General features: G+C 34.1%; 1 protein-coding gene and 1 long non-coding RNA gene across 5 annotated transcripts in view; both read left to right on the top strand.

Moving 5' to 3' along the window:
* The window catches only part of Glut4EF (Glucose transporter 4 enhancer factor), a 124,923-nt gene that overhangs the window by 12,261 nt on the left and 85,318 nt on the right, over positions 1-27,344 (top strand). Inside the window, exon 2 of one of the 4 annotated variants that reach the window (XM_088195821.1) lies at positions 19,493-19,639. The exons of 2 other annotated variants lie outside the window; for them this stretch is intronic. In XM_088195821.1, the coding sequence (XP_088051947.1) occupies positions 19,493-19,639 (147 nt within the window). Of the gene's footprint in view, positions 1-7,687; positions 7,789-19,492; positions 19,640-27,344 lie in introns of those variants that run through there. One more of the 4 variants, XM_088195824.1, reaches the window with a different exon arrangement.
* On the top strand, positions 7,780-8,044 carry LOC148230977 (uncharacterized). Its single transcript, XR_015811187.1, has 2 exons — positions 7,780-7,921; positions 8,004-8,044. It is a non-coding gene; the product is annotated as an uncharacterized LOC148230977 (long non-coding RNA).

The raw sequence follows: 27,344 nt of genomic DNA on the forward strand, positions 1-27,344 counted from the left end.
AAATAAAAAAAAAACGCACAATAGACTGTAGATGTCCAACGGTAGATCGAGGAAAAAAGTTGTTGAACTGTTTTTTGAGAGTTTATATATTCATCTAGAAATTAAAACATATATATATATATATATATAGACAAATAGTATGTAATATATATCGTCGTCAGGTTAAGATTTTCATCTTACACCGAGCTTGGGAGTTGCAACACACATGTTTAAGAGTTTATACAATAAATAGTATGATATATAATTCGCTACTGATAGTTGAAATCGTACTTTTCAACACAAAAAAATATTAATACAGATTATATAAATTGAATTGTAAAAAGCACAATCGATCACGTATCGCCATTGTGACAAAGACAAGCGCAAAAACACCGTTCGTTATTTAACCGATGTTTTGGAATCGTTTTGTGTGACTAGCAACTATTGGAGTAGAATAACAGTAAACGTTTTCGAGCACGAAAAACTGCAAATAAAACATGACAAAAACACGAATCGATTTTTTCCGTACAAAAAAGCAATCGAACTACCGCACAGATTTCTTCTCGTACTTACACTATAATGAATATCGCTGAAAATAACGTTCGCTCGACCCATTTTCTCGACTTTTACAAATCGTGCAATATGCATACGTACATTACGATTAATCAAAGTTGTGAATTAATAACACACTTTCACTAGAATATCTAGCTGAATGCGCTAAACTGTTAGAGCGCGGACACTGTTATTCGAGTGTTTTTTTAATAATGCGGAAATTTTGGTAGTCGACAAACAACAGTTAAGGCTACGAATATTTTCACACTCGTTGAGCAAGGCGTCGTCGATTCCGGGTTGTTCAGAAACAAGGACAGTCAGTTGTACTCACCTTGAATGTGTATCCAATCGCGTGCAAAATCAGTCGCGAATCCCATTAATTGATGGTGTTTCTTTACGCTTGTATCACTGAGGTCGAGTTCATAACGCCTAACTCATTTCGCGGATACACTTTCACTTAACCGCGATGTTGACAGAGTAGACGACTTTGACATGCTTTATTTTTGCACAGTTCTCACGACTTTGCGCTCGAATCAAAACTTATTTAGTACGCTCGTTTTATTATGTGGTGGAAAACTTCGACTTTGCACCAGTCACGCTCGCGATGAGTTATTTTTGATTAGTTATTATGAATGTTGTGTTCTAATATTTGATTATTTCTGACGTAGTAAACCGTTTAACAGATAAATACGATATTACATAAACAAATGAACACTCGTACGCATTCATTTAAATTATAAATTGATAAATTATTTTTAATATATATTGCAACTTTAATATTATTATTTTGCAAGAGATAAGGTGTTGATCGATAAATAATCATAACTAATTTGAACTAGTTTATAATATAAAAAAATAACTGACGTATTATTTATTAGCATTTATTAAATTTAAAAAATAATAATATACATATATTTAAACTCTATTTTTAGGATTGATTTGAGTAATTAACTAATTATTAGTATATTGGTGATAGTAAATCGTCACGTTCCAATGTATTGACTAGCACGATACCTATTGTATGTATTTATTTATGTATTACAAATCTGACCATTAATAAAACAATTAACATTTCATACACATACACATAGCAGTCGCATACAAAATAATAAATAAAACATTTCATAATAGCAGAAATTCCAGAAATCACTCATATTTCCGAGTTATTTTTATGCAGCTGTGGACTTTTTCAATGGCTTTCTTTTAAATCAATACGAAATATGCACACATATTATTAATAAAAATGCACACGAAATGTTAAATTAACCAGTAAATATTTAAAACAATGATTATGACTTATACCTCACATTTATCGCCGAAAATATCATTATGTTTGGCAATATCTGCTGCTGAGGATACGATCGCGACCCACTAGAGCAGGTTTTTCCAAACTTTACTTGCGATGGTACACTTCATAAAACCTAATATTTGAATGGAACACCTTGTTAATTTTATAGACAAGTTAAGTAAAATATAAGTGAATGAAGTTATTAATGACTTATGTTCTTGAACTGTACAACTGCTTGCAATCAAGCACAATAATAGAAAGTTGATAGTCTGTTTATAGATGACTCTTGTTCATTAATATCAAATTTTGAAAAAAATCACAGTTTCTATATCCTTTTTTTTCTTCAATCGTAGATGTATCAGTAAAACTAGCACGTCTTCCATTTCTTAGGTTCCTGTTTTTAACCTTATGAATATTTTTTGAATAATATGTATTAATCTATAATAAGAAAAATGCAATTTTAACGCAAATTTAAATAAATTTTATTTTAAAATGCTATGTGAATAATTTATTCGATTCAAATTGAATTTAATTGTAATCACTAAAACATCACAAAGTTACTTGTGAATTAAATAGTATTTATGCAAACTTGTTTCATCTAGAATTTGGACAGCTGCATGCTGTATATTTAACACGTATTATACAGCTGTTTTTTTTAATTTATAATCTGATTTATGAACAAAGTTAACAGCGCGGCAACTGTCGACAGACTAACGACAGTCGATTGTTGCGTCGGTCGGGATCGGACAGCCATTTAAAAACAATAGACGCCATCTCTTTAATGTGCATCGCGTGCTAAAAGATAGTCCTTCTTTATCACTCACCTGTTAATATGAGGTCAAACATATTTTAATATGTGTGAGGTACGGTAAGGATGGCGAAACCACATTTGTGCAAATATTCTGAATCACGTTCAAGTTTTCAATAAGTCGGTGACCTAGATTCAAATCCCATATTGTCATAATTATAAATATGGTTCTGACGGATCATCACATATTAAATTTTTTTAATTTCATTGATGAATAATCCAAAAACAATCGTGCTAGCTCGTGCATCTATTTATTGTAAGTAAAGACTCCAATCCGAATATTCGAATAACGAATACTGTTCGTTTATGTTTATAATGGAATATGTAACTCTAAAGTTAAAGTTAAACAAAGCAGGTAGTCAACTTTTCCCTGCAGACTGTACTGTTGCAGAATCTATCTCATTGTACGCTTTTTGTGTTATTTATGACAGCTATAGAAAAACCGAAAGCAGACAAAAAAGCAATCACAAACAAAATATTTTAAAAAACACTTTATTTTTGCCGAAATTCCAGAAATTACTCATATTACCAAATATCCGAGTCCACATTGACAGAAATAAATTGAGTTTTCAGCAACAATAATAGAAAAATGAACTTCGTACTTATATAAAGTTTGAAACATTTAATACTGCGTTGTTCTAAAATAAGAAAATGGTCGTATATTTATTATTAACAAAGAAATATGTATGAATGAATTAATCATTCAAACTGTATTTTTCGAATCTTCATAACTTAACGAATATATTCGAATATTCTATATTTTAATAGTTGAACTCTAATTATAGTCTTAGATTTACATACATAAACAGATTAAACATATTCTAGTTTATTTGACATTTTTTTTAAGGTTCATACTAAAACGCGGTCGACTGCAAATAGCTTTGCGGACGACTGGTCGATCGCGATCGACGCACTGGCCACCCCTAGTTTAAAGTATACTGTCACATATCTGAATAGCGTAATTTTTTGTACACTACAGAACTATATAAAATATATAGATAGATGCATATATGTACATAAGTATATCAATATTATCATTACTCGATTTCTCGTAAAATATTTCAACGTGACCTTTGTAATTTGAAGATTTTCCAGATTTAATTTAAAACAGTAACTCGATACAGGAATCAATTCGTAGAAATATATCAATATACATGTACATGTAGATTCCCAATCGTATAAATTCATGGACATACTGCTTTCAAATTGATCGTTGATATGCAGAGGACACCTGCATATTTGCTGCGTGCAGGACACTTGATTCCGGGTTTACTATATTTTCGGTCACAATTTTGCACGTAAGCACGTCGAACGTGATGTGAATGTGACTGTAAATTATCGAGCCTCGCAGAATTATGTATCTCAAAGTTATTTAGAGTATTTGTAGTGAACTAGAATTGAAAATATCAAACCACGACTTAAGTACTGTTTTGTAGTCTTTAGATATTTTTCCTTATTTGCTAAAATAAAAATAAGGACAGTCTTCAGGAGTAACAATTTTCATGCATCTTCTCAATTTACCGGTACTGCTTTTCGTGTAGATGATTTAAACTACACTTTAAATTCAGAAGCGAAGCAGAGTCACGCTTCTTACGCTTTGTTTTCGCTTTTAAGCGGTTTGTTTTCAGAACGTGCGCCACGAATCACTTTTTCTTCTTCGTCAAAAGCAACATGCGAACAATGAATCAAGAGAAAATCCGCGCACATTATTGGGCAATGCGCGAATTCGACTTCAATGCCGGAGAAAAAACAATGACCCGATTTTCGTCTTCCGCAATCGTTTGTCCTGTTCTGCGTACAACACAGTCAAGACTTTTTACCACAACAACCTGCCGAGGCGTTTGTTGTTTTTGTTTTTTTTTTGCGCAGTTTCGTAACACCTCGGGCCTGTCCTTGCAGTTGCGCTCACATTCTTCGCTGTTTGCCACTAGCGAAAACTACTGCGTTTGACCTAAAAAATATGTTTAGTACCATTTTCCGTGTATTTGTTTTGATCGTTATTTGTGCGCTCATTACGCATGCATTAATAATTATTAGAAAGCAAACTTCTGACGGAAAACAAAATGGTTCCTCAACTCAACATATAGTTCAACTTGCTCAGAATTTATTAAGAGTTCATCGATTCAATTTTGGAGTGTGACTGATAGTCAGAGCTAGAGCAGAACTTTTTTTATTATCGTTTTCCTTCTATTTATCCTACTTGTAGTTTGAGTTGTCCAGATCCCTTTTAAAATATGGGCCTGAGAACGATTTCTTGAGATCTTACGCTTGTTATCTTTGGCACCCAACATTTGTTTGATAGATCTGGACACTTCTGGCTATTGTTTATAAAGTTCGTTGATCGTTTGTCAAATCCAAGCGGTGATTAAATATGATCTTCCATTCCTTTATTGACAATGTAAAAACAATGATTCCGGACTTATGATAAAAATGGAGTTTTGTATATTTTTTAACATCTTATATAAAATCCGGACGCGCGCGCTTTAAAATGAATCTTTATATGCTCAATTCTCTACTCTGTAAATCGTATCGCTTTGTATGAACGGTGTATAATAATACACCTAAATAAATATATTCAATTATAATAATAAAATAAAAATTTAATTTGCTCCGATTGATTTTCGAGCCGCCGGTAAAGCGTTCTGTTGTTTCGACCAATTAAAAATAAGCATTCAAATATAAAACAAGATGGCCGTTAGTAACGTGACAACAGTTTAAAATAATTATTATTTATAAATAAAATTTTGCTAAGCGACAGTAATTTTTTCATTAATTCGTCATGTGCTTTGCTCCATTTGACTGAATATAATTAATCGGATTGCAAATTAACTAGGTGTGTTAAAACTATGAAAATTAAATATATACATAACGTGTTGAGGAGTAGAAGAATACATTGATTAAATTAGATAAACAATCATAAAACAATCTTCGTAATGAAATCTTCAAATTTTGAATTCCCGGCGACGAGATCCGAGGCCGAAAAGTGAGTTTTTTCTTTTATAATACAATAAACATTATCATTGCTTCCGATTTAATGCACATATACGTTAGATTTTATTGAACTAGGTACGTTTTAAACGTGAACATGTAATATATACTTAGTACGTATGAAGATTGAGGTAAATGTCGATCAATCCGTATAAGTGCTAATAAAACGTATTTTTTTATCTATTGATATTTGGGGATACTATCTTTATGACGATCGCGTGACAATGATTGTGATGCAGTCGATTATTTAGCTGAAGAAGCTTGGTTACAACGAAATAAATTAAAACCATTATTGCAGCAAAAAAAATCACCTAGATCGTTCCGTTCCGAGTGACGACTCGCAATATACATATGCGTAGTTTCTTGGATGTGAATAGAAAAATTGAAATCATATAATTTATATTTTCACTGATAAATATATATATGTATATTCTGGTGAAAATGTATTCCGATATGATTTTACTGAAATGACATATTTAAAAAAATATTTTCGGGATATAGATTCGAGACTTTTTTCTAGATATTTTTAGGAATAACCACATGAAATGAATGTATTATTTATTTATTTTGCTGAATTAACTCTAGTTGTCAAATTACAGATAATACAATTTATAAAAACATTAAATTTATATAATTCAGCTGGTGCTGTTCTTGATTTATCGTTATTTTTTGCTTCTTCCTTATATATCTGAATATTCAGATCGAATACCTAAATTTACTGGTACTAATTTACATTTGTTGAATATTTCCTCTCATCTCTAATATTTTTAAAATATTCCAAAAGCAATAGTCAACTGTAATTTGCAAACAAATTTTAACACACAGAGCCACGACAAAAACTACAATCTCTCCCTTTGATAATCTTTATTGTGAAAGTACTACCTAGAAAGTGGGTGCTTTTGAAGGAAATCTTCCGCTCCTTTTTTTTCTTGTATGTATAAAAAGGGCTGAAGGAACTTATACCTGAAATACATCAGTATATTATTTGAGATATTTATATACATATATTTTGGCTATGATTTTTGGGCTCCGGAAATTTGTCCCCTCTCCCCCCCCCCTCTCGGCAGGTCTGGTTGTGTATCAATTAGACACCAAATGGTAACTGGTCCCTAGACTAGATACACAAATTATCTACCATTGTATTTATCGGTCGGTCGAGGAATGCTTCCGTTATCGCCAACGACGCGGAAAGATAAGCTTCACCGAAAAGTACTTACTTCAGATGCGAGTGAGTGTCGAAAAAATAAACAATAATTTATATTGTTGTGTTTCGATAGTGCAACACTTTTTGCAATCGTTGAACAACAATATCATTGGCGATGGTGACGCAATGCATTTTACGTATCGCACCGTTTGACACTTTCCAATTTGCGACCTCGCCGTTTTGGTCTTCGTATTTGGGACGCGCTAATTCGATATTTTTGTCAAGGCGAATGCGGTTTTTATTCGATAAGCAAACAATGACGTCGTTGTGCGAGCTTTTCCTCACGCAATGTACCAACCTAAAAATATACAGCTATAGTTGTCAGAAGTGGTAGATCCAGAATAAAACACAATGACATATTACAATCTAGTGGTTGATCTTCAAATTTGGAAGCTTCCCTTCACATTACAAAAAAAAACAATTGAGTAGAAGAAATAAAAATATTATTATCTGTATTATTTTAAAATAAAAAAATATCATGGTCATAAATGGAATTATTAAACGCTCTAGGGGGGGGGGGGTCACTGGGGCCCTTTACGTCAGCCTAGTATTGGCTACCCTCGTTGTGCTTGTTTGATTATTCTTGATCATTAAAAACTTGTTTGTCAACTTTAGCGTCCGTGCGTTGATAATATGTCAACATTTATTTACGCGATTTAACAGCGTCCAAATGTGTTCTTGTTTACGCAGTGCTGCCAACGCGAAGAAAAAGAGCGCACGAGCGCCTCTGGCGGCCGTCGTCCGCAACGGCGGCAAAACAAAAACATTTGAACGAAGAGGTGGCCGAAAAGTTTCGTATGTACGCGCGCGCACGGGAACTCCGTTATTCTGCAACCGGCCTTCGGCGTTGTTTTCGCTGATCGGCCTTGTGCCCCCACTGCCCGTCCGGCGTTCCCCGCTCCCCGCCCGTAGTAAACAGCGAGTCCGAATAAAAAATGCCGGTGCGGTTCTACTACTACTACGCAACGCGTGAGTAACGGAATGTGCGCAATAATTACAGCGAGCAGGGTTGTTCCGTGTTACAATTTGGTTACAATCGAAGCCGACAGTGCGTGGAAAAGACGTGTCTACAATAATAAAGATATTTTGTTACTGCTTTCTGGTAATCTTAAAGAATATCTTATGTCGCAATTACAAGTGTTCAATTACGCATTTTTAATTTGCATGTCTTATCATTTTTACAGAGCTACGTTCTATTTTTTTCACAAGAATCAGTGCACGAAAATAGATAAATGGAGAAATAACATTATCGCCGAAAATAGGACTGATTTAAAATATTGGTTTTAAATAAATTTTTTTTAAATGTATTCGCAGAGCAAGGTAATATTTTCGCTCCAAAATACTATTTTACTAAAAAATCAATTTCAACAAGAAAGCATTTCTTTAATTTTTGATAATTTAGTTTCTGATAATTGCACACACCTTCTGAAGCTTAAAAAAGCAATTCAGAAAAACAATTATTGCACATAAAAGGGGAAAACAATAAAAATAAATTTATTGCTAGAATTCAATTTTATAAAGATCCAAGCTCAATGCAAAAGACGATTAGGACACCAGCATAAATTGCACCAGTACCCGTATTGGTCTTCTTCTTGCGTATTGGAAAATCATGTCATTTGATGAGGTGAAAGTATCCTCCGATATTTTTTTTGCAGGCCGGAATAGAGGCCCGTAGTGATGATAGATATTAAGGCCTGTAAACCAGCCATTGTGTTTATAAACCTATAAACCGGATCATATTTTAACTATTCCTTCCCGATACCCTTACATATTAAATCAAATAATAAACAAACTAAGACCAATACGGAGGCGCAGCACAATATTTTTATTTCTTAAAAAAATAAAATATTTATAAATTATTTAAAAATACATAAAATATAATAGTTTATAGTAGGTTTACTTTTAATATTTTACGACTAAATAAATATATTATTTATATCACATTCAATATACGCTTCTTAACTCTTTTAATGCACGAGGGCCAAAAAATCGGCCTACACTACTTACGCAAAAACTGTGGCGGGCCATTTTTCAAAAACAAATTTATACTTACTCGATTTTTTTTGTCATATGTAAGCTTCATTAAAGTAAAAGATATACATTTGCTCTATACTAGGCATGTCTAATCTATTTTATGACGTTTCCTCGTATATTTTTTGTGTATTATATTTATAATTAGTATGTTTGTAAACATACTAATTATAAAATACATTCTATTTTTAAAATAAATAGAATATGTTAAGAGATGCATGCTTCAATTTGGTTTTATTTGTTTTTAATTTTCTTTGATAAATGATTATATTTTCATATTGTTGTTATATTTTTGTACAATATAGGTCTCCTTTTATTGTTATATACATCATAGAGAGCACACGGATTTTTTTTAATTTAAAAAAATTATGTAAGCATTTTTTTTGCAAATGGTAAAAAAATATATTTTCTAAAAAAAACGCTTGGCAGTTTTTGCATATATAAAACAAAGTCATCTGGCATTAAAAGGGTTAATTAAAAAAACAATAAATGGCCGCTATGTTGTAGTCGAGCGTACTAGAGGAGCCACGTTTGTTGACTATTATGAACTTGCGTGCCCAAAAATATTATTTTTGCACATTAAAAGGTCCTGCGTGACACATGAAATATAATTAACCTATTTTTTTTATTCTATCTATTTATTTTAAGAGTATTAAAATGTTTTAAAACATAATGATGTAATATAAAAATAAAAGAAATCAAAAATAAAATTGTATATATCAGTGGTCTTATATCAGACATGTTTTTTTAAAACATATTGTCCACTTTTTTACATATATATATATACACTATATCTTCACCGATAAACTATCATGTTATCTAGTGTGAAGAAGAAAAAAGGAGTCTTAAAAGATCATGATAAAAAAAATTTGTTTGATTCGCGTGAACAAAAGCAGGTAGAAAAAACACATCAAGTTTGACTTTCTTTTCGACAATGATACACTGTGGGCCATATATTCTTATGCTTGTCACGCATATTGCAGGCTTATTTACATGTTCTGAAAACAACTTATGCTATCTAGAAGCTAGTTTTTGTATAAGATTAAATAACTGTTCTTACTATACTTTTAGTATTATCAACTGTAAAACATGTATTTAATTGTAATTCAACAATATTGCTTTTTATTAAATATCAATTTTAAAAATACGTTTATTAAATCATAATCTTTTATCAAAAAAGCACCTATGATTTTTTGTGTATATGACCTAAATAAATTTAGAATCAAAAGTTTTAAATAAGTGATAATCTGTTGACGAAATGTAGATGAGGTAATAATAGCCCAACCTGTTCAAACTTCTGAATGGTCAATAGTGCAGTTGTACATTGTCGTGCAAGAAAATTAAACATTTTAGATTGCTTGTCATTTTTGTCAATTTATTGACAATAAGTCTTAGCCTTAATAGTTTCGCCAGGATTGTAAATAAACAGTAACTGTAATTTTGGTTTCGTGAAACGCTTTGGGGTTTTATTCCGGCTCCGTAACAAAGCTGCGCCGTCATTGTCGCGCAGACAAAACCGCGCGAAACAACCTATAAATTAAACAAAATAAAAAAGTTTTTTTTTATTTTATTCAATTTATAAATATAAGATAATGTCTTATCGATAGAAATTTACATATTCACGATAATTATACCACTAAAATTACGTGTTTGTCTTCAGGTTTTATTAAATTATTAGGTACTTTTCTGTTATCAGGGGTCAAATGTTCTGATCAATGCTCACTCGCTCGTTCGCACCAAACCTTTAAAATATAAAATAAAAGCGGCCAGCAAGGTTTTGCTACATAAATACGATTTAAAGGTTAAGTGCAAACGAGCGGCAGCGAGTGAGCGTATGTCAAAACATTTGTCTCCCGATAACAAGAAAGTAACAATTATTATTTGCGATTTATTTATATTTTCATATAACTTCAAGAATGCAATTTATTTGATTAAGACTGCGAGCGATTACATATTGAGTCATAAAGTGTACTTTCCAAAACCGCAATAAAGTTTCATAAACTTTTAGTTGAGTAACCGACCTCTTATCGTTAAATTAAATGAAAGACTGCAAGCATCTATGCCGTCGTATAATGATATGAGTAAATTAGAATATTTAAAACGTAGGTTATCATGTTGATATATAATTCCTGTTCTTTTTTATTATTTTTTATGCATATATGTATGTATAAATTTATATTTCATGTAAAATATGTACATAGACTCCTCATTTGTTTGTTTGCGTGGGCTTGGCTTGCTAATTTTGGGTTTCATTCAGTTTGTGCGGCACCCAAATGTCAATTTTTTATGTGCTAACATCTACTTGTTGTGAAAGCTCTCGAATTATTGTGCATGATTTTGATTAAACTAACGCATACAATCGATAGTCAACTGGAAGACGCCCACGACCTTCTTCACCTCCAGGGCTATCTTGTCCAGCAAATTTTTTTTGAGAACACCAAAATCATTGTTTAGTTTAGGAGCAGTTTCTGCTACTTTACCACTAATTTTGAACTCATATATAAAACGAGAAATCACATTCAACGAGAGTTTTAATTACAATACTTCAAACTCATGATGTTCATTTTTTTTATTGTACTAGTAAATCGAATTATATTTTTAAATCCCCTCCTCCTCTTGTCTAGTATAATATCTGTTGAAAATCATGAACGAATGTAGCAAACGTCATATCTCGAATCCGACAATTGGCTGGCAAGGTCGTTAACTGAATTGTTAAGTTCGAAAGCCGGCGACTGTTCATTTTGAGCAAACATTTGCGAACCGACCGCAGTTTGTCGGGCGTTTCGCGGGGTCATACGTAAGTTCGTAAGGGTCGTTCACATGTTCGTCGTAGCATATTTGCAATTAGTTATTCTACGTATGACTTGAACGCATAGCTTATCGCAACCCTGTACCTTTGCGCATCCGACATCTAAATAATCGTTAATTGTCGCGTTTAATTCAAGGTCTGAGTCGCTTTTCGTTTTCGCTTTTCCTTTGTACCGGAGACGTATTGCGGCAGGTCCGGAGATCGTTTCTCGACGCGAAGCTCCAAAAAGAAGCAGCGATTCGAAGACGTCACCGGCGCTTTTGACCTTGTTCGATTGTTGCGCCAACTGTGCGCGCTGCCACTGTTTGAACCATACAAATATTTGCGAACGTCGCATCAATCTTCACGGTTTTATGAAAAATAAGGATTTTAACCTCGCGAGAGACAGTCGAGCAAATAAGAGAAATAGGCGTCGTTATAATAGACAAGCGCTCCGTAGCTCGTGACGCATTTGACGTGGTCGCAAATGAACGTCTCGCGTGTTATGAACGCTGAAAAAAATTCGGCGCTGACCCTGAGGAAGCTGGACAGAACGTGATGTTATTATTCGTCGTCGTCGCTATAAATATTTATGAATCAATAATCAGCGGCGCACAATGGCTGAGATGCCGGTCGTTTCGCCAAAGCCGGCCTGCGTCGACACCCGTCAATTTTCAGTGACGTCACTGACTACGGACCTGACGAGAATCGTAATTGAGCGACTCGTCAAAATACTGCTTTGATAATGAACAGCGCTTTGACGCTTGTTGTACATTGGCCCTTATCGCCTTCGATTCGATTACAAATTTATATTTGTATTGTTCTACACACATGTATATATAATATATAACATATATGGACGAATGTAAAGGTCACACGCGCTGCTGTTTGCTGATGTACCTAGCGTTGTAATAATGTCATCATCGAGTTAATTAAATTTATGATAACATTATTTCAGCGCATTCAAAATCAGGTCAGAAAAATGCATGTCATTTAAAATGAAACACTATGAATTTTAATGAAATCGAAATATTTAAAAAAACAACCACTGATAGGCTAACTTTTGCCCCCCCCCCCCCAACCTGAATTGTTATAACAAAATCCAATAGATGTAACAAAAATTTTAAAACCTCTTCGGATGTCAATAATCGTCAATAACAGCTGTTGCTACTTTACGTAAACAATATATAATAAAACCTTTATGAATTATCGAAAAATAAAAATAACCCTGAATCGTTCTGCATTCTGCCAATTCACATGCGTAATTTATTCTTATCGAAGCGAGTTCTTAGATCACCAAAGCAAAGATAAAGCCGCCGGCCGGTTAGAGTAACAGAAAATCGCAAAAAATTGTTAGTCATTCAAATACCTTTGATCTTCCGAGCAAGTATGCATATTTTCAAAGACCTGGCACAAAAATATTCGGAAAGGTTTCTTATCTGAGTGTCTTCTTTTATTACTTAAGCAAAATAAGGCGAGTTCGAGTGTTACAAATTTGTAAACAATTTTTTGTCATTCTCAGACTAAAATCTTCCAAGAAGTCGTTACTTATGCAGCATTATAAAAAGGGCAGTGGTTGCGCCTCTTTAAAGCCCGCGTACTTATGTGTGATAGAGAAGCACTTTTTCAAAATACAATAGTTTAGAGAAATTGATAATTTATATGCGAACACCTGAAATACACAATGGTTTAAATATCCTGGCTTAGACTAATATAATAAAACAAATTAAGACCAATTTGAACTTATAACTATAAATAAAAACACCACATAGAGCAATTCAGAGTAAATAAAAATTCTAACGGTTCGGGCCTAACCCATGGGTACTTGGAAAAAATATTACACCTGTAATTTTTAAAAGATTATTTTATGCTTTTTTGAACAAAAAACTTTTTGCCCATTTCTCCGTCGCCGTACATGGTTCGTCTATCGTCCACCGGTGAGAACCTATTGTTTAAAGCTTCTGTCTTAAACAGATTTTGACCAATTTGAACCTATAACTGTAAATAAAAACATCACATAGATTTGGGTTGGAGAGTAATAAAATGTGACGAATGCAACTCGGACCATAACGGTTTCTAAACCAGGCCTTTCGGTGCTCATCCCCAAATAGTCCATCCATATGGTGCTAAGTTTGTGTATTATAAATAACGTTGCCATTGTTTATTTCTTCAATTTCCTAACATATTAATAAATCGTTTATCTCTAACAGATTTTTCTGCACACGGAACCACCTATTTCATTGCCGAAAATTATAGTTAAATATTTAGATCATTTGAATTACTTGAAAGTGTAATTATCAAAGTGAAAATTCTTAAATATAATGCATTCTTTCTTTGTGGTTTTTTTTAAATATACAATGCATATAAATAACTTTCACATATCTATTATGTATACAATATATCCGGTTTGAATGTCATGTTTTATGACTTCATTCTTGAAACATTCAAGTTATGAGTTTTTTATGCTTTCATTTGATTGAGATCTGTTACTTCATCTACAATAAAAAATCATCAAATCCATCTTTCGGTTATTTTTTATTTCTCGATGAAGTTCATCCCCAATCCGCTAATCTTTATACTTATACACTGCATGTATATAAACGGAGCGCACTGAAATTAGGAGGTTAATTGTTGTTTTTAGCAAAATACCACGATTTGCGCGATAGTAATGTTTTTTACAGAGCTGGGGAGAGCCCACACACACACAAGATTTTTCAGGACTTGTTATTTAGCAGGGCGCTACGCTCAAAAATCACCGGTTTTACACCCCATCTGCGTGACATTCTACCGTGCGCGCATATTTGTTAGTTTTATTATTTAACACGTTTCTGAATTTATTATGATAAACGCACATAATGGTCAATTTGCTTAGGTTAGGTTTTGGTTTGAACATATTATATTCAGAAACGCGCGAATTTTGTGGTTTCACTGCAGGCTCGCATACGTGCACCATAAAAACCGGTGGTCTTTGGGTGTCACGCTGCATTGCCCCCTACTAATTAATAGTACCGTTTTTTCATTCTGAAGTTATATTTAGATATTCTTGCTGATATTTAACTGCCCCCAAATGATATCCCTTTTGAAAATTCACATCAAAAGCAATAAAACCTTCGCAGTAAAATCACTCAGTTATCTAGCGTTCATATTAAGACTTTTTATAACAATATTACGACTTACAATAAGTGAGAATCGAATGAAGCATATCTAAACCGAATTTTGACCAATAAGAGAGCGCAAAAAACAATTATCCCTTCTCAGAAGTCAAAAATTCACGTCAAAAGCAATAAAATCGTGTCGGCGCCGTCGCAGTGGGAACGCTCGGTAACGAGCGTTCCCACTGCGACGGCGCCGACAAAATTTGATTATTATCCTATTGACAAAATTTGATTAGAATACACTTTGCCCAATACTCTCATATCAGAAGTCCGTAGTTGTAATGATATTTTTTTGACATAAATGTGTCAAAAAAATTTCATCCCTTATTTTATTTTGAAAAAATGTTATTTTTTATTTTATGTCGTAATTTATTAATTAAAATTGTTTTTAATCATGAATCGGATATCGAAGTAAGACTGCTAATAATATTTCCGACCTATTTTATGATATAGTTGTATTTTCTAAAGATATTAACCCTAGATGACAAGCTCAATTTTTCAGCAACGACGACCTTGCCACATATCTCCTTATCAGAGGTTTTTCATATCTTACCGCGATGGAGTACTACAACATTTTTTGAATCGTGACGTTTACGTAACGTTGGCTTTTCCTTGACACGACCAGCATGCAAGGCGGCTTCCATTGAAAATTCAAGGAAATTCAAGCTGATCGACGCATCGGAAGCGCATCATCGATACGTTGTATAGACGATTATGATCTAAACGCCTACTTTTTTAAGGTACAATGATTAATACTGAATATTTGATTGCGTGCCAAAAACTGTTCGTCGTTGTCTCGTCTTGAGTCCATGGCCTTGGCGCATTCATAAACGCTCACAGATTTGTTACATAACAACGATGGGCGAATCTAAAGCAAATAAACAACGATTATGTGGTATCCCGTGATAATTTTCCTCCTGACTCTGAGTGTGTCCGCGCAACGAACGTTTGACGCAATCGATGTATAAATAAAGCCTATCCGCTGACGATTTGTTTTTGCTCGGCGAAACTGTTTACAAGCAAAGGTAGACCGGTTTTGTAAATAAACTGCGCTGCTCGGCGATGAAAAGCGCTTTCCAAGTCAAGACCGGATCTGTATACTATAGTATCGCGAAATCATCCGACGTAGCTCTAATGCATAATTTGATACATAGCAACCTAAAAGAAACTGTTTCAAGGCCCTTAATCCACACACGTGTATTAGGACAGATGGCGTTCAATGTTGTTTAGTATACATTACCGAACAGAACAGCATGCGATACGTTAGTAACCATCGTACTAATTAAATATAGACGTGCGAAATGGCTAGTTAGGCGTTTTCTGGAACGCAGCCCTGGGCGCTCACTCGCGCTATTTAACTGCGAATTGTCCGTCTAAAAGAAGTGCGGGTCTGACATCATTTTATAAGAGTCACCGCGTCTTGAATAAAGCTGGCTGTCAGTTTGCCAATGCTGTAACCTTCCCACACCATTTCGTGAAGTTAAAATTAACACATCGCCACATCGGAATTGTTCGTTCACAGGTTTTAACCGTGTGATATTTCAGTTAGCGATACGTCGCTAGGTACACTGTAAACGAAAACGAAAACGACACGATCTGCAACGCGAAATAGCGCGTGTATTTTCGTACCGCGCCGAACGAACACACAAACAGGAAATTCCCGAAGAGGCAACCGAGGAAAAATTCAAAGTAACATGAGATAACCCTTTGTGCGTTCGAAATAAAAACGCAACGAAATTCGATCTACCTGTCCGTCCAGAAAGCTTTATCGCCACGCCGAGATTGTAATTGTTATACCTATCGACGCCGATGAGTTGTTTGATATTGGTAAATTTACCCATTTGAGTCAACAGTAATAACTAGCTTTTTCCAGATGGTTCAATGCGTATGTTATTCGCATCAGTTACACTTGTCCTAATAAAAACGGTGAAAAATTTACGTTCAAATCATAACATGACGTCAAATGTGTATTTAAAAAAATATTACACCCAAATTCGGTGTGAAGTTTTCATTTCGTTTGAGTCGCGCAATCTCGGAACACTTTCACCGAATTTCCACTTTCCGAATTGCCTATTGAAATGCACTCCTTTAATCGGCAAAGTGGCACAACATGCTAGATTTCGACATTGTTTGCTCGTCAGCTACTAGAAAACAATACATTAGTGTATATATAATTGATATTTATAGCTAGGTTTAACTAAGTCTGTTTTTGTGACTTTATGCCGGTTTATAATAATGTAATATTATAGTACATATATGCGGACCGCATGCTCTTATCTCTCACTCATTCTTGTCACTAAACACGCGAGCGATCGAGAGGGAAAGTATCCCACCGCCCGCGCCTGATATGTACGTATGAGCGATGGTGAAGATTATGACTTCAGAATCATTGTTGTCTAAGTCATCGCTAGGCAACGCATAAACGAGCTTGTCGAAAATTATGTTTTAGCTATAACATATTATTTATTTATATATGTGCCGAAATAGAGTATTTATTTTAAGTCGGAAACTGATTGGAACAAAACGTTCGTAGTATATAGTATAACTACATTTTGTATTTATGTCACAAAGTGGCTCTTATTCTTATTTTTTATGTGTGATTATTTTGTACGAGTTCAAACTGAAACACAATGCGGCGCAGACTGCTAAATTTCGTTCTGGCGATGCGCCCCATGGAAAACCTCCATCTACTGAAACACTGTTGAAGCTAATCCACACAATATCTGGATATCGGTGTTGCTACAAAACGTTAACAGACATAATCCCCCCGACAAAATGTTAACACTACATAATTTTAAATATATATAATAATATTATAAAATAGTATATTTACAAGGTAGTGTAAATTAAAAAAAAATATATTTAATAAGTGTTGTATTTCACAAAAAAATTATAACCAAAATTTAATAATAAAAAGTAAAATTATACAAATCTTTTGATTTCAAATAATTTTATTAGTGGAAAACAAAACAATAATAAATAAAATACAATCGGTAATATATAAATCAAAAACAAAAATTTAAATAAATAATGTTAACGTTGTGTGTGATCATTGAAATTGTGATAAAATAGTCTGTTCTTCATTGATTCTCAGAAACTATAGAGATATAGATTCTCTACGATAACCAGAAGAGATCAGGGCAATTGTTAGACATCAAAGAAACTCCGTACCAACAATCTGGTAGAAACTTAAACGAGGCGAAAATTTATAGTGAGTGAAAATTAATTTTACTTTGATTTAATTATTTTGCCTATTTGATATTATCAAATTTTTTAAACATTTAGATTTATTTCTTCGAAATACGCAATTAAATAATCGGTGGTATTTATTATAATTTATTATAAAGAGTTTTTTATGAATAACATATATGGAACATATTTTTATTAATAAAATTGTAGTTAATAGATACATAATATATAGTTTTTTACATCTCACTAAAAAATCTGCCATTCATATGGAACAATCTAAAATTAAATGTGCAACAATTTTTGAATCACATACAATTTGTGTAATTATTTGTAGATATGTACGTGATACGGACATCAGGGTTGACGTAAAGAGGGAAGCGGCTGCTTTCTCTTAGTTAGAACAAATTTACGCGTGTTCCTAATTGGGTGTAATTGGTGGAAATTTTTGAAATTTGATGAAGGTTCTTGTTGAAAGTGAATAATATATGCACTTATATACGCTTGGTTGTAATGGAAGAGATTTTTTTTCGCGTGTACCAATTTCGTAATTTTTCTTATAAAAAAATAAAATAAACAACACACCTATCATAACGCATTCTTCTGCTGTCCATATAAAAATATTTGTAAAGGCATCAAACATTTATGTATGCTAATTTTTCAGGATCATAAAGACCAGTAGCATTTATGTTTATTTCACGTTTAACGCATATACATATATGATGTACCTGATTTTCAATACATTTACTATGTTTTAAATAAATAATATGTCTTTTAAAATTTAAAACAATGCTCTTAAGAGTTATCAGATTTATGTAATATTAGTGTTTTATTTTTTTAATTGTTTCGATGTTCTGTTCGTAACTTTGCAACATAAAATTGACCGCGAGATATGTATTAAATTTTTCTTTACTGTGATGTACACTGAGTGTACATATCATATTATTACACAAATATCTCTAAATACATATATCGAATAAAATGAGGTATTCCTCCGCGACACATTTACGTATTAAATTAGATAGTTACAATATCTAAGTAAATACAAAATAAATAATATGTCATCAAAATCATTTCACAGTGCTGCCAGTAAGATTTTTTCTTTGCACGAAGTGATGTTCACTTATAGACGTTTTTAACTTGATTTTTCAATTTCGTTTAATTAAAGTAAATAAATATTTGGTACAGAATATAATATGATAATTGTTTTGTAATAGGATTCGCGTTTTACTAATTTCAAATCACTTATTATTACACATTTTTACATGTATGTACACTGATTGTACATCACCGGAGCTCGTGGATGAAGGTTTATTCTATCGTGACTTAAATCGAAAACATCACGTTTTCAAAAGTAATACTAAAAATATTGTTTTATTGTTAAAAAAATAACATAGCAGAATGTCCTTTAAAAAAACATATAGCCAAAGAGTCAAACTATGAGAATTATAATATATATGTATATATAATAGATATACATATATTATATATATAATTTCTTTGATGGTTTTAGCTCGACGGCGGACTCCAGAAGCTGCACAACGATCTACTTCAAGATATTATCAGCTCTTCACTAACCTGTGTTCAAAAGTCGAAACCTGAGAAACGATTAAAGCGTCTTCCGATCCAGAGATCGCAACTCCTCATCAATCTCAGCAAGGTCGTCAATCTAAATTAACGTTTACATTATAGACGGTAATGCATAAGATTCTCAGTAGTTTCAGAATATATCTAACCACAGTTAATGTGAAGAATAAACACGATCCCGTCATTACGCTGGCGTTGAATATCGAGCGTTTTTCTTAAATTACATATCTCGCCTTGGGAACCGTTCTTCTAGTAACCCAACTTAATTGGTCCCATCGGAAGCGATAGTTCTCGTATAAAGTAGTATTTTGTGACGAAATTTTTTTCTGCTCTTGCGCAGTGACCGCCGATATTGGTTTGCGTTTCTAGCATAAATTAGATTAACTGGCGTACAAAAGCTGACCACCATTATTGATCACGTCGCTGCACGCCCGATCCTGACATAATCCATTAATAGCCACCGCCATAAGAACGCGAGAGAAAGCGACCGCTTATCTATATGGTATTGTGAAACTGACAAGTGCGTTGCCATCACCGATCCAAGACAAATATTTTTATGAGATTATAAAACGAGAGGATAATGTACCGCAGTCGTACTCAAATCGAAGGAGTTTTATTTTCTTAAAAGTGGCCTTAATATTGACTCGGTTCCCCCTGGCCTGCCCTTGTGCAGCGGTTACGATCTTTCAGGACCCGCGCCGGGAGGTCAACGGGGGTGACCTGACCTAGAAAGCGCCGTTTCACCCATCCTACCCTTGTTGCACAACTGGGTCATTCCTTGTCTTTGTGTTCAATTCCAGGCCCACGGGGAGTACCTAGTATTTTAATCAATATTACATGTTAAATTAATTCATATTGCGTACGTTAGATTAGGTTAGTTTATGTAACTATTTATTTGAGCGCGATTTGTATGCATAATCATTGTGTCGTTTATAAATACACACACGCTCATTCACCGGTTCGTCCCGGTTTTAACGTGCACCGGTTCGTTTGCATTCTTGTTCGATTCAACAGAAATAAATTTTGTTTTCCCAATTGAAAAAATCCAGCTGTTTCGCAGTAGCGCGCCACTTTAAATAACATTTTCTCTATCTATATCTTCGCTTCCGAACTTTTAGATTCTATTGCGTCACAGGAATTTACAATCATTGCGGTTGGATTCGCAGTTATAAATTCGTGACTAATTTCTTCATAAACAATGAGTGCACACAATGAGCTATAAATTAACTTAAAATCACATTGTGTTTTTGGAAAGTTTCCCATGGATAAGTCAGATTTTGTTGAAGTACTTTCGGAATTATGTTTTCCGGAAATACACAGGCGACAAAATAACCAGGTCACACACAGCGAGCGGTTCGATATATCGCTTCTGTATGTGTAATCGATGGCGTGTAAAAGGGTCCCTAAACAAGCGCTGGTTTCCCGTTGGGCGACCTATTTGCGCTCCGGGTCGTGCCGCATGCGCCGACCTGGTTGCACAACGAACCGGCCCTGCACCGACCTCACTGACACGCGCCCACGCTCAATGCCCTTAACCCTTAGCCGCCGGGCTTGAAAATTCGGCTTCATTCTGACACCCTTGAACAAGGGTCAAAATGGGGGATATCATTCGATCCTCTGAAGAAAACTTGATATTTATACAATCTGTTGCTACACTCAAAATAATACTGCGGTATCGCCGTACATGTACGGTGGTCTATATTTTACTATACCAGATAGTTATATATTATATATAAAAAAATATTGAGAACCTATGAATTTATACAAAAAAAAATCCACTAAAGCCGAATAATATAAAAAAACATAGGAGTACTAAATAAATTAATTAAAATAACAAAAATATTTTAGATTAAGCTTTTTTTAGCTGTTTTTTTCTGTTTATAAATGACATAAGAACAGTAATCGTTTGCTTAGTCAGTTTATTATAAATTAATTTATGTACTTAATAAAATATTTATATTAATAACTAGACCATAATGCGTCCACCAACTGCGAGTACCTAAATGAGAATAAATCAATACTATCCCACAGATTTGCCTTATTAGGTGAAAAAAAAAAACAAAGTTCTTTCAAAATTTCCGGATTGTGTATATTCCCTGCCAATACACTTGTAGATGCGACTCGAGTGAATCATATCCCAGCATACATCTATAAAAATGGATAATATTTATATTCCTGTCCCATTAGTCTGCGTTTTTTTTTCTTACATTTGCAAAAATATTTAACATTTAATAAATTAACGATAATTATTCTTTCGGTGTTTTTGAACAGTAGTCGTATCAATGATGCTATTTAGTAACGGAATATTTTTTATTTCGATATCTTCAATTAAAAATCAAAAATGGCAGTACAAATAAAATAAATTCAGTTAAGTTATATTATGCTTTAAGTTTTAACTGGGTCATAATGCGACAATAGCAGTTAAAAACATATGTATTACAATGGATAGGTATGCCATTAAATTTAGAAAGTGTCAAATGTGGTTCTAAAAAATTCGTTCCCGGAATTTTTATTATGAATATCTACATTAGAGCGGGTTTGTTAGTGAGGATATTAAGGCTGCCATAAAAACAGGTTCGAGATTAACGATACATTAGTTTACAGACATTTAAAAAGTTAGGAAATGTGTTAATTTATAGTCCCCTTGAAATAGGACACCCAAATCACATTGATGAAGCACATTGTTATCCATTTCAGAATCAAATTTGCGTGGTGTTCTTGTTCTATAGCATGGTTTCCCAAACTATGTTCCGCGGAACACTGGTGTTCCGCGGATGCAAAATAGGTGTTCCGCGGAGCCTAAATAGATATTTCACAAAAATTTGGAGTATATTAAAAAAATTGTTAGTCTTGCTAATACATAAAAATTGTTCATAAATCTGATAAAAAAGCTTGAAACTATTGTAATTTATTGCGTTAAAACAGGATTGGGTGTATACTTTTGGAAATATAAATGATTTAAATAAAATTTGCATAAAAATGAATCGATTTTCTTGTACATTAATTTAATCTGGTTGCTTACAATACAGATTTTTTCCATTTTGACAAAAAAAAATATTACAGAATTTACATATTATTCAAAAACTACCCATGGATCTTTGGTTGAAAACAGGAAATTTGACGAAAGAAATACCAAATACTTCTACTGATACATCTATCATCGAAGAAGAAAATAATCCAAAAACTGAGAATACAACTGATCAATATTATGCCTGTATAAAAAAAATTGTAATATAAGAACCCAAAATCATCAGTCATTAGGAGTTTTATTTATTTAAATTTTTATGTTGATTTAATAAATGATATTTCTTTTTTAACATTTTTTTATTTTTATTTATACTGTTATGAATTACCCAACCTAAAAAATAAGCTAAGTGTTCCGCCAAAGTTTTCGGATTTGCCAAGTGTTCCGTCGCTGAAAAAGTTTGGGAAGCCCTGTTCTATAGGATATAATATTTAAATCTATTAGAACATTTTATAGAATATTGTGAATCGTGTCATTGAGAAAAAAATAAAAACTTGATTTTATTATTTTAAGAATGAAATCAAGTGTTTTTTTTGCTTCCTTTAAAGGCGAAATTTGGTTGAAAATGTTGCTTATTGAGCAGATCTGAAACTTCAGAGAATATAAAATTACGATTATTAAACACAATTGTACTTGTTTGATTTATGTCGTTGCAAAACGTTTGGTTACGAAGCATAGTCAATCAATTTGTTATCGAAATAACTCAGCTCTTAAGGAGCACGTCATAAAATCACGAAGTGCAAATTATGTTTTTACATCTTGTAATGCGCACATATTGATAAAACACAATTGTTCGCCTCTGACACAATAAACGTGCCGTTCAAACTTTTTTGCCTGCGTTTGCCGGTGAAAGGGAAATGGGCGAAATGTTTCTCGGTTGGCAACCCTGCCGCGTTAGCTAACTTTCCTTTGTTTCGCAACATTCACTTGCCGCGAAAGCGACACCTGTTCATCCACCGATTGATCTGTGTCCAATCGAACGCGCCCGGAAAACCTGCCCCTTTTCCCCAAACGGAGCTTTGGCTCGAATCCCGTGCCGCGGAAAAACGAGCGAAAGAAAAACGATCTCGCTTTTGAAGCGATTTCTAGAGCGGTGACGCCACTTTTGCATCAAACCAACGTAACGTGACGTTGTGCCGCGATAACGACACGCCTCTCTATGACGCGTTTCGTGCGAATAGAATTAATATTTTTTTAAGCGATCATAATAAAATATGGACGCTCGTCACCGTTGGATAAGTACATATTGAAAGGATATGTTATGCAATAGATCTATTGGCAAAACTCTTTTATGGAAGAAGACAAAAACTGAGATTGTGCATCTGAAATTTTTCGTTGCATCAGCAATTCAGCTCACTCACGCCTTTCACTTCTCACTTTTTTTCTGAATATCCAAAAGAAAATGCAGAACGATTCAAAATTTCATCATGCCAATGTAGCACAATCATGACCTATGCGGAATAATGGCATTTAAATTAATCTATCATTATGAATTCAACACTGAAATCGAAATCTATTTCGCTCGATTTTTAACTAAATGAATATTTGAAAAATTGATAGAATATTCGAAAAAATCTTAGAATGAAACATTGACTAGTGCCGCTCCAAAATCCATGGTCCTTTATGCGCTTTTATTTTGTTTCAAATGAAATGTATTTTTAGAAAACAATAAAAGTGGCATTCTTTATATTTGCCTAAAGTCACTCATATCCGCTGTAAAATTGCTTTTAACATTCTCCGAAATACGTCCCTGATCAAAAAGTACATAAAATAATAAATTAAGCATTTTCTTTTTGACACCCTCACACAGCATTGTGTTATGCTTTTTTTTTATAAAATTAACGATTGTGAAAGTAATTAACGATTAATTAAAAAAATATTATTAACCGTTTAAATGCCGTAAGGACGCCAGTGTCGCGAGTGTGCGTTTCTAGTATTGTATTTTTTTTTTAAATTATGAAATATTTTTTATTCTATACTTTTTGTGTATCTACTTGTATAAACTGAAATTTATCTTGTTTCTATAATAAATAGTGGTTCACACATGAAATTAACATTTTCAGAAATATTGTTTTAAAATATAAAATCATCTATATTTGCCAAAAAATGCTTGGCATTCTTAGCTTTCACCGCTTAATTTCGCTTGGCACTAAAAAGGTTAACCAATAATTATTTTTAATAACAATGGCAATTAAATTATTTTTTGCTGGAATTGAATAAATAAATTAATATCAGTAAAACTGAAAGAAAAAATACGAATACTTCATCCATTTTTTATTTTAATTAATTAAAGAACTTTTTTGAAGTTCTTCAACTATTTTCTTTCTTGTGTCACCGATAGCATACGTGCCCATAAATGAACCGTGTTTTTCCTAATTGAATTTCTTGTATTTGAGTATTTCTTTTCAAATGAGGCAGGTCAGGAGGGCATCTATGCTCGATATAAACGTGAAAGTATCTACCCATCCATTTTTAAATCCACGGTGTGATTTTTTTTGTAAAAAAATTAATTTGGCAAAAAAATAGCCGCATGCGGCTCGCGAGCCGCGGTTTGGCAACCGCTGATGTAGGTGATTCATTTGAAAGTATGTTATGTATTTTACACCCACGATAGCAAAGGGTTAAAAATACCGCCGCTTGTGTGCTTTTCTGGTCCTTCTCGCGCATCGATCGTTCGCAGTGGAGAATGGTTGAGAAAAGTAAATTTTCGCCGGCGAATTTAGATTTCATCTAAGGTTTCGTAACGCGTCGACGCCGGTTGACCCACTTGCCGCCGGGACATCTATAATACAAACGCATAGGAATTCTTCTCGCTATGCGGCCGGCCAACGCCTCGGCTAGAACGAGCGAAAGTGTCTCTCGCTCTTCGTACGCCCTGTGGGTCTGGATGCTATTTCAGAGTGCTTGCTGCTGGACCGCGCCCGGCGCGACCTATTCGTGTCAATGTCTAAATTGTCGCGGTTTTTAATAATTCAGAATCCGCGGTTGTCCTATCCCCGTTTTGGGTGGGGCTCGGCCCTGCGTCCTGACGAGGAACCGACCCAATTCTCGTCATCCCGACCCAAATTCCGTATTTAGGCCAGGCCACTGGAGCGACCGGGAGCGGGAACGCTCAATGGACGCGACCCGGAACGGGCGAAACGCGCTTTTCCACCGACGATCTTGAAATCTATTTATAAGAAGACCGCAGCCTATTTTTAACCACCTGATCGACGCAACGAATATAATACGTTTTGGTAATATAACGTAAAAATATATTTTAGTTATTTATTCATTCATAAGGCGCATAAAGAGCTAATGCGTGCGCCGCGCCGGTAGTTTTGTGTCAATATTTGACTTTGGAATATTCGCTCGTTTTGCCATTAAAACTGTGCTAAATACATATTATAAAATTTACGTTTTACGTATTACTGTAAATTTTCATGACGTATGTTATTATGCGATTATTCATTTAGTTAGAATGATCAGTATCGTAACATTCATCCAGAATGTATATGTTAGTTTAGTCAACGCGGCTTAAAATATTGCGTGTAGCCGTTGAAAAGCTTTCTTATTTTACACGCTGACTGACGATGCTACGCGAAAACATTTTCTAAGCTGAAAATGTTAACCTAAAACTGTCAACTTTCATAAGCAATTCATTAATTTTGTCAACAATATTGCGATGAATTAATAAACTTTACTACGTATTTAACTAAAACATTTTTAGCAGCTATGGCATCAACAAAGCGAGTGCGCAGTATGTGACGCGAATGTTTTTTCTCAGAAAAATGCGACTGGTTGCGGCGTAGTCCTGGGTTTTATCTGGTGATGCGCTAGGGCGCATCGTCGGGGGTTCGGTGTCGAATTATTGCAACCGTTCTATTAATTGATTACGAAACTGCCAGCGGCAACCGCCGCTGGTTTCAAAAGTAGGTTACGAAGCCGGCCGGCTTCTACGCAAGATTCCGGCCGCTTCACTGGGTCACCGCAAAAACAATCGCTCGACTACCGTCGCTCGTCTATCTCTCGCCCGTCTCTAGCGATTGTGATCTAGCAATGCGTGTCAAGGATGATGGCTTGCCGGTTCCGCCATTTCCACTTTTGGAATGGGAAAATAACTCAGGCTTTAACCTGCCCGATTGTCTGTCTGTGTCATCGACGCGGTTGCGACAAAAACACATGCATGCAATTCTAGACATGTATAATTGCGACCGAGAATCGCTCGATTAGCAAAATGCAGATTTGTTTGCACAACAACGTCGACAGCTGTCGAGCGAGGGGAGTGTGGGAAGAACTCTTTCAGGATGACCTTAATACCGGTCGATATGAAAAATTTTAAAAATGTGGTATGAAAATTGCTGTCCACATTTGACCTCCTTGAACAAAAATGTCCGAGGTGACCCATTTTTAGTTCCCTACTGCATTTGGTTTAACCACACTATACGAACGGTCCTTCCATTGCGAAAATGCCGCCCCCAAACAAGTGCCGCCGAGGGCAGTCCGCTACGCCACTGATCTGAAAGATTTAAATAAGTAATTATTATAATATAATTCTGATCAATAAGCATAGATTTGGTCTACCTAATCTCATTAATGAAATAAAAACATGTACAAAAAAATATCTAATGATATCTTATTTGACATTTAATCAAACAACTAAATAGACAACTTAAAAAATTTTATATAAAATTGTGGTGTTTAATTGGAGAATTTGGAGACAGCAATTTTTGTGCGCATTTCGATTAAAGATACAAGATGACATTGTTAAGAA

The sequence above is a fragment of the Plectrocnemia conspersa genome, unplaced genomic scaffold, assembly GCF_051122295.1.
Source record: "Plectrocnemia conspersa isolate PC_06_02 unplaced genomic scaffold, ASM5112229v1 ptg000010l, whole genome shotgun sequence".
Lineage (NCBI taxonomy): Eukaryota > Metazoa > Arthropoda > Insecta > Trichoptera > Polycentropodidae > Plectrocnemia > Plectrocnemia conspersa.